We start from the raw sequence: 15,963 nt of genomic DNA on the forward strand, positions 1-15,963 counted from the left end.
AGAAGGAATAAAAACAAAGGGCGATTTCGGTTTTCACAGGGAAGCTGGCATGCCGCTAAAGAGGACATGGTTGTCCTGGCAACAGCTGCCATGGAAACAGGGAGCTATTTTGGAGCATCAGCCTGGCTTTCATTGGAGGAAAATGCTGATTCAGATGACAGCATCCCTCCCTCCTGTCTCCATCCTCACTCCCCCAGGCCTCCCTTCCCCCTTCTGTTCAGGACAGGGGGCAGGGGACAGGAGACAGGGGGCAGGGGGCAGGAGACAGGAGACAGGGGGCAGGGGGCAGGCAGAGCCACTGTAGGCAGTGAGGGTGGCCCTGGAGGCTTCAGTGCTGAGCCCCTATCACTTGAGACACATGGAAGGCTGTGACCCTCCTCAGGGACCAGGCTGGGTGGTCCAGGGGCCAGCCAGCTGTCAGTCCCCCACATCAGGTGGCTGAGTCCTACCTTCCAGTCTGTGTCCTCGGCCAAGAGGAAGGTGTCAGAGTTCTCCTGAGGGAGCAAACAGAGGAGGGTGGGCGTTAGGCCCTGGCTGGCCAGGGGCCCCCATGGGCTTGGCCTTGAGCAGACTAGCACCCTGTTCCCCATTCTTTTTCTTTTTTAAAATAAATATTTCTTTTTATATATATATATATATATTTTATTTTTTACAGAGAGGAAGGGAGAGGGATAGAGAGTTAGAAACATCGATGAGACAGAAACATCGATCAGCTGCCTCCAGCACACCCCCTACTGGGGATGTGCCCGCAACCAAGGTACATGCCCTTGACTGGAATCGAACCTCGGACCTTTCAGTCCCCAGGCCGACGCTCTATCCACTGAGCCAAACCAGGTAGGGCCCCCATTCTTTTTTTTTCAAGCGAGAGAGAGAGAGAAAGAGAGAGAGAGAGAGAGAGAGAGAAACATCGATGTGGGAGAGACACATGGATCTGTTGCCTCCTGCACGCACCAGAGCAGAACTGAATCCGAAACTTAGGCATATGCCCTGACAGGGAATCGAACCCGAGACCTTCTGGTGCATGGGATGACACTCCAACCAACTGAGCCACCTCGGCCAGGACCCCACTCACCTTTATGTTAACGAAAGTGACCCAGGGCTTCCCAAGGGCCGGGTGCAGGGCTGGAAGTGCCTGGCGGAGGAGTCTATGAGCAGCTGCTCACATCCGTTTCCCTGTTCATGGAAAATGTGAAGGGCTCCCGCGACAGGAGGGAAGGGTGGGGCTCAGAGAGGCCGAGCCACAGGCCACACGGTGTGGGATCTATGAGTGTGGACCCACAGCTTTTCCTTGCAGGGAGGGGAAGGGTGCCAGGCGTCACCACAACAAGAAAGCAGGGGGTAGCCCTAGCCGGTTTGGCTCAGTGGACAGAGTGTCGGCCTGCGGACCAAAAGATCCCGGGTTCGATTCCGGTCAAGGGCACGTACCTTGGTTGCAGGCTCCTCCCCGGCCTGGGCCCTGGTCAGGGCTCGTGCAGGAGGCAGCCAATGGATGTGTTTCTCTCACATCGATGTTTCTCTCTGCCTTTCCCTCTTTCTTCCACTTTCAATGGAAGTAAAGGGTAGAAATAACTCTGGAATCTAGCCCTAGGCCTCATGGGACAAAATGACCACCTCAGCTGCTTCGGTCCCCCTGCCTCTGGAGGCACCCTGATGGCGATACGGGCCCTCAAACCTCAGAGCTTGCGCAGAAAAGACAGAGAAGCTGGGGACCAGGAAAGGCCCAGCGGGTGGGGAAGCGCTGTGCCCTACTGGACACAGCACTGCCCCGCGGGTACCCTCCTGGGCCTCCCAGAACCAGGGGTGAAGTTCAGCCTCACCCCCTGATGGCTGTGTGCCCTTGGCCCAGTGAATTAACCTTTCTGTGCCTCAGTGGTCTCATTAGTGAAATGGGGATAACACTTCCCAAGAGCCTCCCAGGCAGCCATCGATGTTTCGCTTTCACATCAATGTTGCTCTCTCTCTTCCTCTCCCTTTTTCTCTCTCTCTCTCAAAATCAATAAAAACATTAAAATTTTTTTAAAAAGCCTCCCAGCCGCAAAGACAGCCAGAGCCGCAGCGAGGCTGGCTGGGTGTCAGTCGCCACGGACACCCCCCAGGAGGGGACTAGGCTCGCAGGTGGCCTGAGTGTTCCTGGCCTGCGGGTCAGCGGGACAAGACCGGAGGGAAGACACGCGGTTCCCTTCTTGGCCACGAGGGGGCGCTCTCCGCCCCAGGACCGCGAGGGGGCGACTCACCAGCTCGGTGGCGTCCAGGCCCCGGAGCAGCGGCTTCTCCTCGGGGAACCTCAGCTCCTGCAGCCCGGCCATGGTCACGTCGTGGAGCAGGAGCCCTGGGAGAGGGGAGGACGAGGTTGGGGTGGCGGCGGCGGGGCGCCCGGTTCCTGCCCTGACGCTCCCAGCACGAGGCCGGGCTGCGGCAGGAGCCAGGCCACCACCGCCGGCTCCATGCCCGGTCCCCAAGCCTGGGCCCGTCGCTGCACCTCGCAGGGCAGCAAGGCTCCGTCTGCAGGGCTCCCTGCTTGGCTCACGGTAGTATCTGTTTTCTTAAAAGTCAAAACATGTTTCGCCCTAGACGGTTTGGCTCAGTGGATAGAGCATCCGCCTGCGGACTGAAAGGTCTGGGTTCAATTCCCGTCAAGGGCATGTACCTCGGTTGCCTGGCCCGGGCCCTGGACATGAACTGGAAATTCATAAAAAACATTGTCCCCAGGCATGGCTCAGTGGTTTGAGCGTCCATCTGTGAACCAGGAGGTCATGGATCAATTCCTGGCCTGGTCAGGACACTTGCAGGGTTTGCAGGCCTGAAAGGGGGGGGGAGGGGCGTGCTGGAAGGAGGGGGGCGTGCTGGAGGCAGCCGATCTCTCTCATCATTGCTGTTTTTATTTTCCTCTATGAAATCAATAAAAATATATTTGAACAAATTAACATTGGCCAATAAATACATAAGAAAACATGAAAGCTCACTAGAAGTTAAAGAAAAGCAGATGAGAACCAGACCCCGTATTTTGGCCGGTGGCCCTGGCCGGCTGCAGTGCTGGCTGAGGCGTCCTGAAGCCGGCGCTTCGCTCATATTGCTCGTGGGTGTACAAAAGGATACATCTTGCCGGAGGGCAGCTTTGCAGGATGAATTAAAATTATTTAAAAGCTTCATCCTCTCGGACTCAGCAATCCTCTCCCTGGGAGAAATTCCTTAAGGAGCCCAGAGAGGGACCTAAATGATTTGATCTGTAGGAACGCTCACCACAGCACCATTTATGAAATGAGAGGAAAACGGGAAGACTCGAGGTGTCCAGGAATAGGGAATTAGGACAAACGACGGGCCAGTGACTTATAAAAGATTTTTACTAACGGGAAAATGCTGTCACAATAAACAGAAAAGGCAATGATAAAACATACAATATTAGCCCAATGACGAGAAATAAAGGGTGTCCCAAAACTCACGCAAGAAGTAATTTTGATAGAAAACACAGGTTTATAACTAAAAATTGTAAATTTTTTATTGATTCATAAAGTCTACAGTATAGGGTTATGGATGGAATAGCACATCGGGTAAATGGCCTCCGTGGCTTTGCTGGCACATACGCAAAGCCGCGATCTTCATTGGTCTTCATTGTCCCTGCTCCTGGGCCATAACTGGTACTTGGTAATGCTTATCAAATTGAAGGGATTGCAATCAAAGGGCAACAGATATTAGAATCTGATTCAATAAACCAAGTAAAATTAGGCTTTTATTTTTTGTTGTTGTTAATGCTCACGCAAAATTCAAATCTTGCGTGAATTTTGGGACACCCTTTACAAACAGCCCCACAGAAAAGCCCGGGAGGATGTATATCCTCACGTTAACAGGCATTATCTCCGGTGGAAGACTGAAAACGGCGGCCTGGGATCTGAAATCAGGGACGAACAACATTAAAAAAAAAAAAAAAAAAGCAAGACCTAGTCAGTTTTGCCCAATGGTTAGAGCGTTGGCTCGTGGACTGAAGGGTAACGGGTTCAATTCCAGCCAAGAGCACGTATTTCTGTTGCAGGCCTGGTTGGTCCAAACACGCATCCCGCTCCCCCGGCCACATCCCACCCCTGTCCACCCCGCTGCGTTGGCTTCTCCCTGTGGGAGGCCCAGGGCCTGGGCAGTAGGCCCAGTGGTTGCCTGGGGCCCGGGGAGGGGACCCATTTCTGAGGCAGGGCTGTCGCGAGCCCAGGCTGCAGCTCCAGGCCTTCCCTGGGCTTCCTCCCTCCGCCAGAAGCTCGGAGCCTCAGCTCTCCGGAGCGGCACAAAGATGACGCCTCAATGCCTCAACCCTGCGAGTCCAGTTTGGGATTGGGATATTCGGACGCTGGGCTGGGAGCTGCTGGAAGGAGGAGAGCGGGGGAGCCCCTGGGAGAGCCTCGCCCCCAGAGGCCAGGCAGGGGGGCCCGTGCCCACCCAGGGCCCCGGGTCCCTGCATCCCCATGCCATGCCCCCGAGTTTGGTTCCCAGCGGTTTCCTGGGAAACCAGTTAACACAACCCAGATGGGCAGTATTTTTAGCAAGGCATCCTCCCTCCCCTCGCCCCCACCCCTTTCTCTTCCAGCCTTTCTGAGGGCTGCTTCCTCAGCCAGCCATCTGGGTGGGGGGCTAGCAGAAGGGTCCCGCCCTGGAAAACACTTCCCCCATTAGGACTTTTTAGCCGCCAGCCTCCCCTAGCACCCAGTTCCATTATCTACTGGCAGCACTGGGGTGTCCCTGTCCTCACCCAGGCCTGTTCTGAAACCACCCAGAAGACCATGACCCCAAGGACGGTGCTATGTTTAGGGCTGAGAGGGCCGTGCAGGGACAGACGGCCAGTGATGGAGGGTGGAGGGGAAGAGGGCTGGAGAGAAACCTCAGAATCCAGAGAACTGGGAATGGCTCCGCCCATGGAAAACAGGCAACCGGGGCCCAGCAGGTGGGAATGTGGGGTTCGGGGTACCTGGGCTCACGCAAACAGAGGCCAGGGTGGACGTTCCCACGGGGGGAGGGACAGAGAAGTTTCTCCCTAGGAAAGTTATGATTTAAAAAGAGTCACGGCCGAAACCGGTTTGGCTTAGTGGATAGAGCGTCGGCCTGCGGACTGAAAGGTCCCAGGTTCGATTCCGGTCAAGGGCATGTACCTGGGTTGCGGGCACATCCCCAGTAGGAGATGTGCAGGAGGCAGCTGATCGATGTTTCTCTCTCATCGATGTTTCTGGCTCTCTATCTCTCGCCCTTCCTCTCTGTAAAAAATCAATAAAATATATTAAAAAAAAAAAAAGAGTCACTATTGCCTGCCGCCCCCATGTGGCTCAGTGGTTGAGCGTTGACCTATGAACCAGGAAGTCACGGTTTGATTCCCGGGGTCAGGACACATGCCCGAGGTTTCGGGCTTGATCCCCCGTAGGGTGTATAGGAGGCAGCTGATCCATGATTATCTCTCATCATTGCTGTTTCAATCTCTCTCTCCCTCTCCCTTCCTCTCTGAAATCAGTAAGAATGTTTAAAAAGAAAAAATATATGAGTACACTAATATACACACTTGTCTATCTATCCATTTGTATGTATCATAAAATCTGGAATTTATACTGATCCTTTTTTTTTTTGCAGATTGATAACTTTATTTGACCATCAGCAGTTAGTTCTCAGCCACGTGAGCTGTGTAGATTTTTGGAAGTGGTGGCAGGTACATCGGTGACCAACATACAGAGCTGGTTTGGGGAATCTTCATCCTCATCTCGTTTTCTGGACAACGGCACCTGGGTGCCGAACGGGACCTTTCTTACTCCTTTGGCCCGGGCAGCTTTGTTGAGTCCGGTGTCAGTGCGCCCGCCTGGGGTTCCCATCTCCTTGAGGGCAAATCCGGGTTCTCCGAGTCCCGCTGGGCACACTTCCTGACCCCCACTCCCGGATGCGCGTGTGCGTGGAGATGGCGTGTCCTGTGCTCGCCGCCTCGCGGACGGCACAACAGCCCGTCTTCCTCTCGCCAGGCCGCCTTTGGGAGCCTCTGCCGGGCCCGGGTTGGAAAGAAAGGAGCCGTCCTGATACCTTTCAATCCATTCCACACCTCACCGTGTAGTCGAACTTCCCTCTTTCCTTATTTGTGATTTTTTCTCCCAGGATGAGAAGCGTGGCTCTGTCTCCGTGATACTTTTGTTGATTTGTTCATCCCGTGTAGACACACAGTCATTTCAGAACGGTTACTCGCAGAATGAGGGATTGGGATTCAGAACTTTTTGGGACTCTACTTTTTTTTTGTACTTGACCCTTTCAGACTCAAGACCCAGGTTTTTAAAAGCATTTACCACCCTTGTTAATTCTTTAAAAGGAAAATATAAGTGAAGTAAGTTGTTTAAGGTATCCTAAAGCCCCCTCACGTGGTGAGTGGGGGGGTCTGAATTCCTCTGTCTGGAGGTCGCTGCCGCCTGTGTTTTTCCACGCAATCCCGGCTCCTCTGACACCAAGACCTTTCGCTGTGAAGCATTTCCGGAGAGTCGCCCCTACTGTGCGCTTCTTCAGGATTCCCATGGTGTGGCTTCTTCAGAACCCCAGCACTGGCCACTTCCCCCTACACATCTGCTACTTTTCTGTTTTTAAAAAATAAAACTTGGTCCTAAGTGGTTTGGCTCAGTGGATAGAGCATTAGCCTGCGGACTGAAGGGTCCCAGGTTCGATTCTGGTCAAGGGCATGTACCTTGGTTGTGGGCACATACCCAGTAGGGGATGTGTAGGAGGCAGCTGATCGATGTTTCTCTCTCATTGATGTTTCTAACTCTCTATTCCTCTCCCTTCCCCTCTGTAAAAAAATCAATAAAATATATTTAAATAAAAAAATAAAACTTGAATTTCATGTAATATACGCTCACTGGAAAAATCAGAAAAGCAAAAAGAAGTGAAAAGCACATAGAATCCTATGAACCAGAGAAAACCACTGTTAACATTTTTTTTTATTATCTTCTTTGACTCCTTTTCCAGTGCTAATCTATACACTGAAAAAGATGAAAAACAAAACACGTTTTTAAAAATATATATTTTTTATTGGTTTTTACAGAAAGGAAGGGAGAGGGATAGAGAGTTAGAACATCGATCAGCTGCCTTCTGCACACCCCCTACTGGGGATCAAGCCTGCAACCAAGGTACATACCCTTGATGGGAATTGAACTCGGGACCCTTCAGTTTGTGGGCCAAAACTCTATCCACTGAACCAAACCGGTTATGGCAACAAGACACTGTTTGGAAACATCGTTTAGACCCTGGCTCACATTCCAGCCGCTGCTTGCCATCTGTGTGACTTTTAGCCAGTTGCTTAACCTCTCTGTGCCTCACTTTCCTTATCTGAAAAAGGAGGAAATGATAGCATACACCTCACAGGTGGCTATGATGGTGAGTGACTATATAGAAAGCACTCCGGACTGTGCCTGGCACATGGCAGACGCCATGTAAGCGCGAGCTGTCACCACCATCATTACGACATTATTATTACATAAGGGGACATCTGTTCAGGTGAATAAATAACTTTGGCAGCAAAATTCGCAGCTGCCTGGGGTTCCCTGAGGTGAACGCACGGGAATCTACAGGGCGGCCCAAAAAACGCATACACACTGTAACAGCGGCTAGCTCAATCCTGAAAAGGAAGTGTACTTTAATAGACACTGCCTTTATAATTGTTCAGAGTGTGTGTACACATTTTGGGGGGACACCCTATATTTAACCTCCTCTCGGAGGTTATTATTTCCAGTTTTTCTTTTTCTTCTATTAACTACAGGGTAGCCATTCTTGAACAAATACCCCCCCCCCTCTCTCTCTCTCTCTATATATATATATATACCTCTAAAAAATATATAAACACCTTAATATATATTTTTTATTGATTTCAGAGAGGAAGGGAAAGGGAGAGAGATAGAAATATCAATGATGAGAGAGAATCATTGATCAGTTGCCTCCTGCTCACCCCCTACTGGGAATGGAGCCCACAACCCGGGCATGTGCCCTGACCGGGAATCGAACCGTGACCTCCTGGTTCATAGCTCGACCCTCAACCACTTTATTTGTTCCTAAAAATCTAACTGCTGAGACACAGACCACACATTTGTAAAGAGGGGAGACGAAGCCCGAGAGGTGCCCCCCCACCCCGGGGCTCAGCCCCAGCCGGGTGTGTCACCCGTGCTATCTCAGCGAGCCACTCCACCTCTCCCAGGGAGGGCTCAACAGTTCCACAGGGAAGACGAGGAAACTGAAGTCAGAGAGGTGAAGGCACCTGTCTGACACCACACAGGTGGCCAGCGGTGGGCTGGGGCTTGAACCCAGATCTGTGGGAGGGGGACGGGGACAGGAGGGAGCTGAAGGGGGGAGTGTGGGGGGGAGGGGAAGCTGCAAAAACCACAGACAGGACTGAGGAGATGCCCTGACTCCCAGGGCAACTGCGGTCAATGACAGGGGTGGCTTATCCTCTCTGTGCCTCCTTCTCCTCATCTGTAAAAAGGAGGAAATAATAGACACACCTCGCAGGTTGTTATGAGGGCGTAGAGCAGTGGTTCTCAACCTTCCTAACGCCGCGACCCTTTCATACAGTTCCTCATGTTGTGGTGACCCCCAACCATAAAATTATTTTCGTTGCTACTTCGTAACTGTCATGTTGCTACTGTGATGAATCGTAATGTAAATATCTGATATGCAGGATGTATTTTTATTGTTACAAATTGAACATCATTAAAGCATAGTGATTAATCACAAAAACAACATGTAATTATATAAGTGTTTTCCGATGGTCTTAGGCGACCCCTGTGAAAGGGTCGTTCGACCCCAAAAGGGTCGCGACCCACAGGTTGAGAACCGCTGGCGTAGAGAGTCTGCTGGAATCTGTCTGATGGGGGAGGAAGGGCCCTGAGCCCTGTACCCAGAAAATGAGGGTCCCCACACTGAAGGGCACCCCAAAGCCTGGCGCCCCACTGGAGCCCTGCACAGCCTTCTGAGAGCACCACCCCCCTCCCCCCCAGCCCTTTGCGGCTGGGAGAGCAGGAGGGGGACCCAGGAGTTCAGTCCCGCATGCAAGGCTCCCAAAACCCATGCGGCTGGAAACACTTCCCCTCGGGGATTAGCAAGCTGGGCAGCCAGGGCTGCACCCCCGCTACCCCCTTACCGCCACCCCCCCCCACCGCTTTTAAAAATATTTTTATTGATTTCAGAGAGGAAGGGAGAGGGTGAGGGAGATAGAAACATCAATGATGACAGAGAATCACTGATTGACTGCCTCCTGCACGCCCCCTCCTGGAAATCTAACCCAGACCAGCTGGTTTGGTTCATAGGTCGATGCTCAACCACTGAGCCATGCTGGCCGGGCCGGGCCGCTCCCTGTGAAACCAGGTGGGCAGGCCTGCCTCAGGTGAGCTCCATACGGAAAAACGGGCAAGGGACTGGAAGGAGTGCCGGCCCCGTGGCTAACTGGGCTCAGATGGGGCACCTCTGAGGACCTGGCAGTTTCCAAAACAGCCCCCCAGCGCCCCCTGCCTGTGAGCCGGCCCGGGACAGGAGCACCAGTCCCTGCTGCTTAACGGGCATTCGCGGACCCCTCGGTGCGCGGGCCGAAGCTCTCTCCACTGAGCCACACCGGCTAGGGCGGGGCTCACGGCCCGAACCCTCCCCCAGCGCCCCGCCCCTCGCTCCCCCGGCCTCCAGCCTCCACTCCGTCCCCCCGACCCCCCCCCCCCCCCCCCCCAGTCCAAGCCGCTCTCACACCCCGGGCCTCTGCATCCGCGGCTCCCTCCAGCCTGCAGCCTGCAACGCCACCTCCCGCTCCGGGAATAGAAAAAGCCTGCCGTTCAGGGTCCAGTTCAAACACTGCCACGTGCTCCGATCTCTCCACTTGTCTCGCCCCCGCGCGGGCTCCCGCCTGCTTCCGGCGCACCCCACGCCGCGGCCCCTGCCCTCTCCCCGCAGGGCCCTTCGCTCCGCTCTCCTGCGCCCGCGAGGACGCGACCAGACCTCCCGGGGCCGAGGAATTTACTGGAAGCCTCTGTCCGTCCGGAGGCAGCGATGGAGCGCCTCCCCCTCCAGGCGGTGGGATCCGCACCGGCTCCCTTTCCTCTCCGCTCCCCGGCCCCGGCCCCGTCTCTCCACAGCCCCCCACCAGGGGCCGCCTGTGCCTGGGAGAGCGTGTCCCACCTTCGGCCCCGGCCCCCGGCCCCCGGCCTCCCCTTCCGCCTCCCGCTCCGGGCACACCCAGTGTCCTCTGGGGACCTCCGGCCACAGCGCCCTGCCTGTGGCTTCCAGCCCCCAGAGGGGCTCCCACCTGGCTCCCCACTTCCCAGGCGCTGGGCTCTCCTCCCGGCAGAAAACTTCTCCCAGAGGAGCGCAGGCTGTCGCCGGGAGCAGGGAGCAGAGGCCGCGGTCGGGAGCCCCTGTCTCTGGGGACCGAGCGACACTGACTTCAGGGACCCGACTCGAGCTCGGCCCCTCGGAGACGCGAGGGGGCCGCCCCCGCCCCGCGCTCCGGCCGTGCGCTCCACCCGCCGGGGCCGGGGCCGAGGGCAGAGCCGGGCGGGGCCGGGCGCCGCGCAGGACCGGGACGCGCGCGGGCTGGGACTCCGCTGGCTCCGCTCCCCCGCCTCCCGCTCCCACCAGAGCCGCCAGCCCCGGGCGCCGCGCCCCTCTCCAACCGGACGGCGGCGGGCGCGGGGCCGGGTACCTGTCAGCAGTTCGATCCTGTGTCCCCGCAGCTTCATCGCGGCGCCCAGCGCGGCCGGCTCCGGGAGAGGATGGCGGGCGGCGCGGAGCCCAGGAGCCCGGGAGCGCGAGCGCCGCGGAGCAGCCGCCGAGCCAGGAGCGCTCTCGCCGCCCCCTCCGCGCGCTCCCCCCTAAAACGCTGGTACGAATCCACCAATGGGACGGCCGCGCACCCCTCCGCGGCGCCCGCCGCCACCTGGTCGGGGTGAAGCCCGGGAGGCGGGGGGGTGGGGGGCGCGGGGGGCGCGGGGTGGGTGCGGCGACAGGAGGGGCCCGTGCGCCCGCCGGGAACAAAGAGGCCCCGCCACCGGGTGTGGAGGTGGGGGAGGCGCGGGCGGCGGCCGGATCGTGGCCCCGCGGGTCCCCGCGTCTGGCTGGGAAGAGGAGGGAGAGCCCGGGGCGGAGGAGAGGGTGCGGCCCTCGCGCCGGCGACGGGGTGCCCGGCTCGCAGGGATGGGTCGCGCGCGGAGGCTCGGCCGCGGCCGCAAGGACAGGGGGACCCGGGGACCAGGGGAAAGGGCCGAGGGCGGCGCCAACTCACCGAGGGCGATGCGAGCGAGACGGACGCGCAGGCGGGGACAGGACCTGGCCGCCGCCGCCGCCGCCGCCGCGCGGGTGCAGGTGTCCGCGCCCGGGTCCCTCCCCGCGCGCCGCAGCTGGTGGCGGAGGCCGGGCGGGGGGCGGGGGGCGGCGCGGGGGGCGTGCCACGTGGGTGTGGTGGGCGTGGGCGCTCCGCCCGCGGGCGTGGGTTGGCCCCGGGAGGCCGTCCCGGGCGCTCAGCACTGCCTCCCGCCGCGGTGGGAGTGTCCCCGGGTGGATGGCTGGCGGGCGGCCGAGACCCCGCGACGTGGAATTCTAGCCTCCGCCCCTCCCCTCCCCTCCCCTATCGCTCCTCAACCCCCGCAGGCGCCGGGGGGAAGGGTCCCCACCTCTCGGACTCCACCGGGTGCGGAGGGAGGCCCCGCCCGTCCCCCCGATCTTATTGCAGCAGCGCGGCGTGGGGTTCCCGGGGGAGGGGGGCGACCTCCGCCTCAGTCTTTGTTTAGATGACCAGGGGGAACCCCAGCTCGGAGGAGGCAGCACCCCTCCCCACCCGTTCCGCTGCCAGGGCACCGCTGAGCAAGGCCCTGGGGGGTCAGGAAGAACCGGGTGCTCTGGGGCCTTGGGTCCTGTCACCGGTCTCAGAGCCCGAGGTTCCCTGGGGGACTCCTGCGGGAGGGACCACCCTCCCCCACCGGGTGGCAAGGTCATTGCTCCCCTCAGTTCACCTCCACCTTCTGGGAGACCCCTGCCTTCCTCAGCTCACTGTGTCTAGCCCAGGGCGTGGTTCCCACCAAGTCCCTGGGTCACGCCTCCTGCAGGCAGAATGGAAATCATGACCTGGAAACATCTCCTTGGGCAAGACAACTCCACGAGAGGGCTCCTGGGCCGGGTTCTAGTCAGGCCCTGCCTGTGACCTTGGGCCGGGCTCTGCCCCTCCCAGATTCAGCCCTTTGGTGTAGATTGAATGGATTAGACCGTCGTCTGGGGGGTCCTGATGGCAATGGGGTGGGAGGTCAAGAGCATTCTGCAGTGCCCCCCCTGACCCCTTCTACCTGGGCTGGTTTGTGAAGCCACGGCAGCTGCTCTGAGTGACCCCAATCACCAGTGCTGACTGAGGAAGCTGCTAGGTTTGGTGTCCTCAGATGGGGTGCACGGTCCTGCTGGAGGTGCAGAACATAAACTATAGGAGGCAGCAAGCTGGGGTTCTCCTTACAGCTCTGGGGGCTCACCTTGGGGATAGATGGCCTTGCCTCCCCATTTCCTCTTTTGTAAAAGGGGGTGGGAGGGAGTCCCTGGGGACAGAGTGAACTCCGATGTCCAAAACATCCAGGAGACTGTGTGTGTGTGTATACAAGTGTGGAGCCAGCCCTTGAGGACACAGGCTGGTTCTACAGTTTCCTGGCTGAGTGGTGGCGGGTGACTGAGCCTCTCTGAGCCTCCATGCACACTGGGTGAAACGGGATGATGCCGACCTCAGAGGGCTCCCCTAAGGATGAAATGATGGAGCATAAAACGCTCAGTATAGTGCCAGGCACACGGTTGAAATGTTCAGTAAACAGTCATCTTTATTATTTTTTAAAAAAAAAATGTTTGTATTGATTGATTGGAGAGAGATTTGTTGCCACTTGCTTCTGCATTCATTGGTTGCCCTGACCGGAGACCGGACCCGCGACCTTGGTGTAGTGGGATTGCCTTCATTATTGAACATGAAGCTGTTATTGCATTAGAGACTCTGTCAGGCTTTCCTCAGTTCTACCCTTTTCAGTAACTTCAGGCCTAGTCATTGAACAAACAAATTACTGATGTTCTAGCGACAGAATCCACGAGGTGCAGCCTGTTCTGAACGCCTCAGAGGAATCCAGGCCCCAGGAGGGTGCATGAAGCTGCCTAACAAGAGCTTTGAAACCATGACTCATCTGTCCACGTGTGGGATGGCGTCTGCCATGGCCTTGACCTAATGCAGAGAATCCGCTTGGCTCAGATAATCCACGAATCCAAGGGAGCGTTCAGGAGGGTTAGGTTGTAGATTTGCACCCTAAAAGTGGAGACAGTAGATGATGGGGAAATGTGGTTGTAAGGACACCCCGCTTCCGGGGGCTGCTGCGAAAAAAAAAAAAAAGGTGCTCAGGGGAGAGGCAGGTAGAGGGGCCCTGGCCCCTTGTGGAGGATCTGTCAGGCCTGGCAATGCGGGGTCCCCTAGGAATGATGGAAGGCAAGCTCTCAGCCCCTCCTGCTACAGGCTCCTCACCCCTGCGAGGGGGGCATGGTGTTTGGGGACAGGCTGGAGGGCAGGGTTTTTAACAGAGGGAAGCAGAGCGCAACCCCGGGTCAAGCTGTTGGCGGGGGTGGGGGCCCCTCAGACGTGCCCTCCAGCCTTGCTCCTGATGACCTGAAAGATGCTGCCCAGCTCACTGCCTCCTCTGTACTTGCCTTTTCCCGTCTGTGAAACGGGCAGGTTGGCCTGCATGGCAGCTGGAGAGGAGACTGCCTTTCTGAAGATCTCTCGGAACCTCCTTTCCTCATGGGGGAACTCGGGCTAACTTACCGCCAGTCGGGACGGTTGCAGGAAACAGTGGACCTACGCTGGCTAGTTTAAGCAGAAAAGGGGCTTCGTTAAAAGAGGGTGCAGCTCTCGGGACCTCAGGAGTCACACCCAACACTGCAGCCTTGATCTGGTGTCAAAACTGCCGCCGCCCCGGGGCACAGACCTGCAGCCGCCGCCGCCCCTGGGCAAGGACACAGGGGCACCGCCATCGGGCCCACAGCTGCCTCTGGAGCCCGAGGGGGTGTGGCTGCCACCGCTGCCACCTCGCCACAGTGGATTCCACGTGGCCTTGTGTCACCAGCTTCCAATTCACAGTCAAAAATGGGCGTGTCTGCATTGGAGACAACTTGGGTGGATCTTGAGAGTATTATGCTAAGTGAACTCAATCAGACGGGAAAGGGCAAGACCCCTGTGATTTCACTCCTCTGCGGGCGCTAACACAAAAACAACACAGGAGCAAACAAAAAACAAACTCATACACACAGACCACAGAGTGGTGGATACCGGAGGGGGGGTGGGGGGGGAGGGAGGGAAAGGTAAAGGGGGTCACACATATGGTGACAGAAGGAGGCTAGGCTTCCGGTGGGGAGCACACAGTTGAGTATACAGATGTTGTCCTGGAAAGTCATACACCTGAAATTTATGTTATTAACCAATGTTACCCCAATAAATTTAATTAAAAAAGAAAAAGAATGGGTGTGTCTGATTAGAGATCAGGTACTCTGCCAAAGCTGCAAGGGAGGCAGGGCAAAGGTGTTCTCAGCTCCTCTGGCGGGAGGCGGGCTCCGCCCCGGGAAGGGCCTATCAGATGCTGGTGGCCAAGAGAGTGACCAGCACCCACCCCAGAAAGCAATGGACTTGGGAAACTGCTATGAGATTTCACACAGGGGCACTCAACTCGGGGCCTGGCGCGGAGGGAACACATGACCACTGGTCGCCGAGGTTCCTGCCGCACCACGAATCCAGCGTCCTGCCGCACCACGAATCCAGCGTCAGCCGGCCGTGCTGCTTCATACTTCAGTCTGTTTTGTTTTGTTTTTTTTCAGCAGGTGAAAGACAAAAGGACCTTGAAAACAGTATGGCAGGCTGCCCATCCAGATGCAGAGGGCTCCGGTCCCAGCGCCGGGAGGACAGGTGACTGGGTTTTTCCATCGGGCTGATGAATTGGCTGAGTCACCCTCCCTCTCCAGTCCCCTCGTGACCACGACTGAGAGCAAATAAAAAGGGACTCGCAGGTGGGGTCGAGGTGCAGATGAGCCGTGGAAGCTTCCTCTCATAGCAGGGGAGGGGAGGGCAGGCACCGTCCCCCTCCCCAGTAACACTCCCCACTCACTAATCATGAGTCACAGGGCCCCAGGGAGAGAAGAGTGGATCCTTCCTCATCTTTTATCAGAGCGGCTGAGTGCCTCTGGGGTGTCCAGCCCTACCGTGCTGTGGGGTGCACTGGGGAACTGCAGCTGACCAGGGCATGACCTTGGGTTTATGCCTGGATGAAGGAAACCAGTTTAGAGTCCCATAATGCAGGTGTGGGGCGGGCTCTGCTAATACGTGTGATTGAGGTTCTGGGGGGAGGGGAAGGTGGGTGTGTCAGCAAGGGCCTCCTGGAGGAAGAGCTCGCAGAGAGGGGTGGCAGGTCAATAAAGTCAGTAGATGGAGATGGGAAAGGGATGACTGGGGGAGAGTACCATCCATCCATCCATCCATCCATCGATCCATCCATCCATCATGCATTGGGTCAGCCAGACCCTGTGCTGAGCTCAGGGAGGCGCAGAGCTGAGCTGTTGCAGCCCTGCCAGGGGCTCCCGGAAGGAGGTGGAGCAGATGGTGAGGAAGCTGGAATGAGGGAGTGAGCAGGGCGGAGTGCCTGGCCTCAGCCTGGCTCTGGAAACTCACCAGCCACCAGGTCATCTGCCCCGGGCAGGCAGGCGTGGGCCACCTGGGCCATTTGCAGGTTATGTCCCCACCCCCTTTCTCCCATAACATGTAGGATCGCCCTCCTGCAGGGCCGGCTCTTTGTGCTCCTGTAACTCCAGACCCTTCACCTTCTCCTCCCCCATCTCAGAGGACAGCAGAAGCACTTCCAGTTCCCCTTGGAAAAGCTCCCTTACACCTGGCCTGCCTGGCTGGTGTGGCTCAGTGGTTGAGCATCGACCCAGGCACCGAGA

General features: G+C 57.2%; 2 protein-coding genes across 7 annotated transcripts in view; one reads left to right on the plus strand and one right to left on the minus strand.

The window, feature by feature from the left end:
- Window positions 1-11,388, minus strand: part of NDRG4 (NDRG family member 4) — a 27,152-nt gene extending 15,764 nt beyond the window's left edge. For 2 of the 4 annotated variants that reach the window (XM_036345513.1, XM_036345512.1), the window contains exons 1-3: window positions 10,673-10,807; window positions 2,235-2,329; window positions 450-494 (exon numbers count right to left, since the gene is read on the minus strand). In XM_036345513.1, coding sequence (XP_036201406.1) covers window positions 450-494; window positions 2,235-2,329; window positions 10,673-10,709 — 177 coding nt within the window. In that variant the 5' untranslated portion in view covers window positions 10,710-10,807. Of the gene's footprint in view, window positions 1-449; window positions 495-2,234; window positions 2,330-10,276; window positions 10,383-10,672; window positions 10,808-11,251 lie in introns of those variants that run through there. The other 2 variants (XM_036345515.1, XM_036345514.1) reach the window with 2 other exon arrangements.
- Window positions 9,717-15,354, plus strand: LOC118674155 (proline-rich protein 2-like). Of its 3 annotated transcripts, none has more exons than XM_036345516.1 (2): window positions 9,717-10,852; window positions 14,845-15,354. In XM_036345516.1, the coding sequence occupies exon 1, from the start codon at window positions 10,021-10,023 to the stop codon at window positions 10,843-10,845; it is 825 nt and encodes a 274-aa protein (XP_036201409.1). In that variant the 5' UTR covers window positions 9,717-10,020; the 3' UTR covers window positions 10,846-10,852; window positions 14,845-15,354. The 3 variants fall into 3 exon arrangements, with proteins under 3 accessions (XP_036201409.1, XP_036201410.1, XP_036201411.1); XM_036345517.1 differs by having other exon boundaries at window positions 14,848-15,354; XM_036345518.1 differs by lacking the exon at window positions 14,845-15,354 and adding an exon at window positions 13,709-14,291.
- The last annotated feature ends 609 nt before the right edge of the window (window positions 15,355-15,963 follow it).

Source organism: Myotis myotis, unplaced genomic scaffold (genome assembly GCF_014108235.1).
Source record: "Myotis myotis isolate mMyoMyo1 unplaced genomic scaffold, mMyoMyo1.p scaffold_m19_p_19, whole genome shotgun sequence".
NCBI classification, from domain to species: Eukaryota; Metazoa; Chordata; class Mammalia; order Chiroptera; family Vespertilionidae; genus Myotis; species Myotis myotis.

What these genes read in the sequence shown, in the direction of transcription:
- LOC118674155 (XM_036345516.1), top strand. Translation starts at nt 10,021, where the DNA reads ATGGAGCGCCTCCCCCTCCAGGCGGTGGGATCCGCACCGGCTCCCTTT.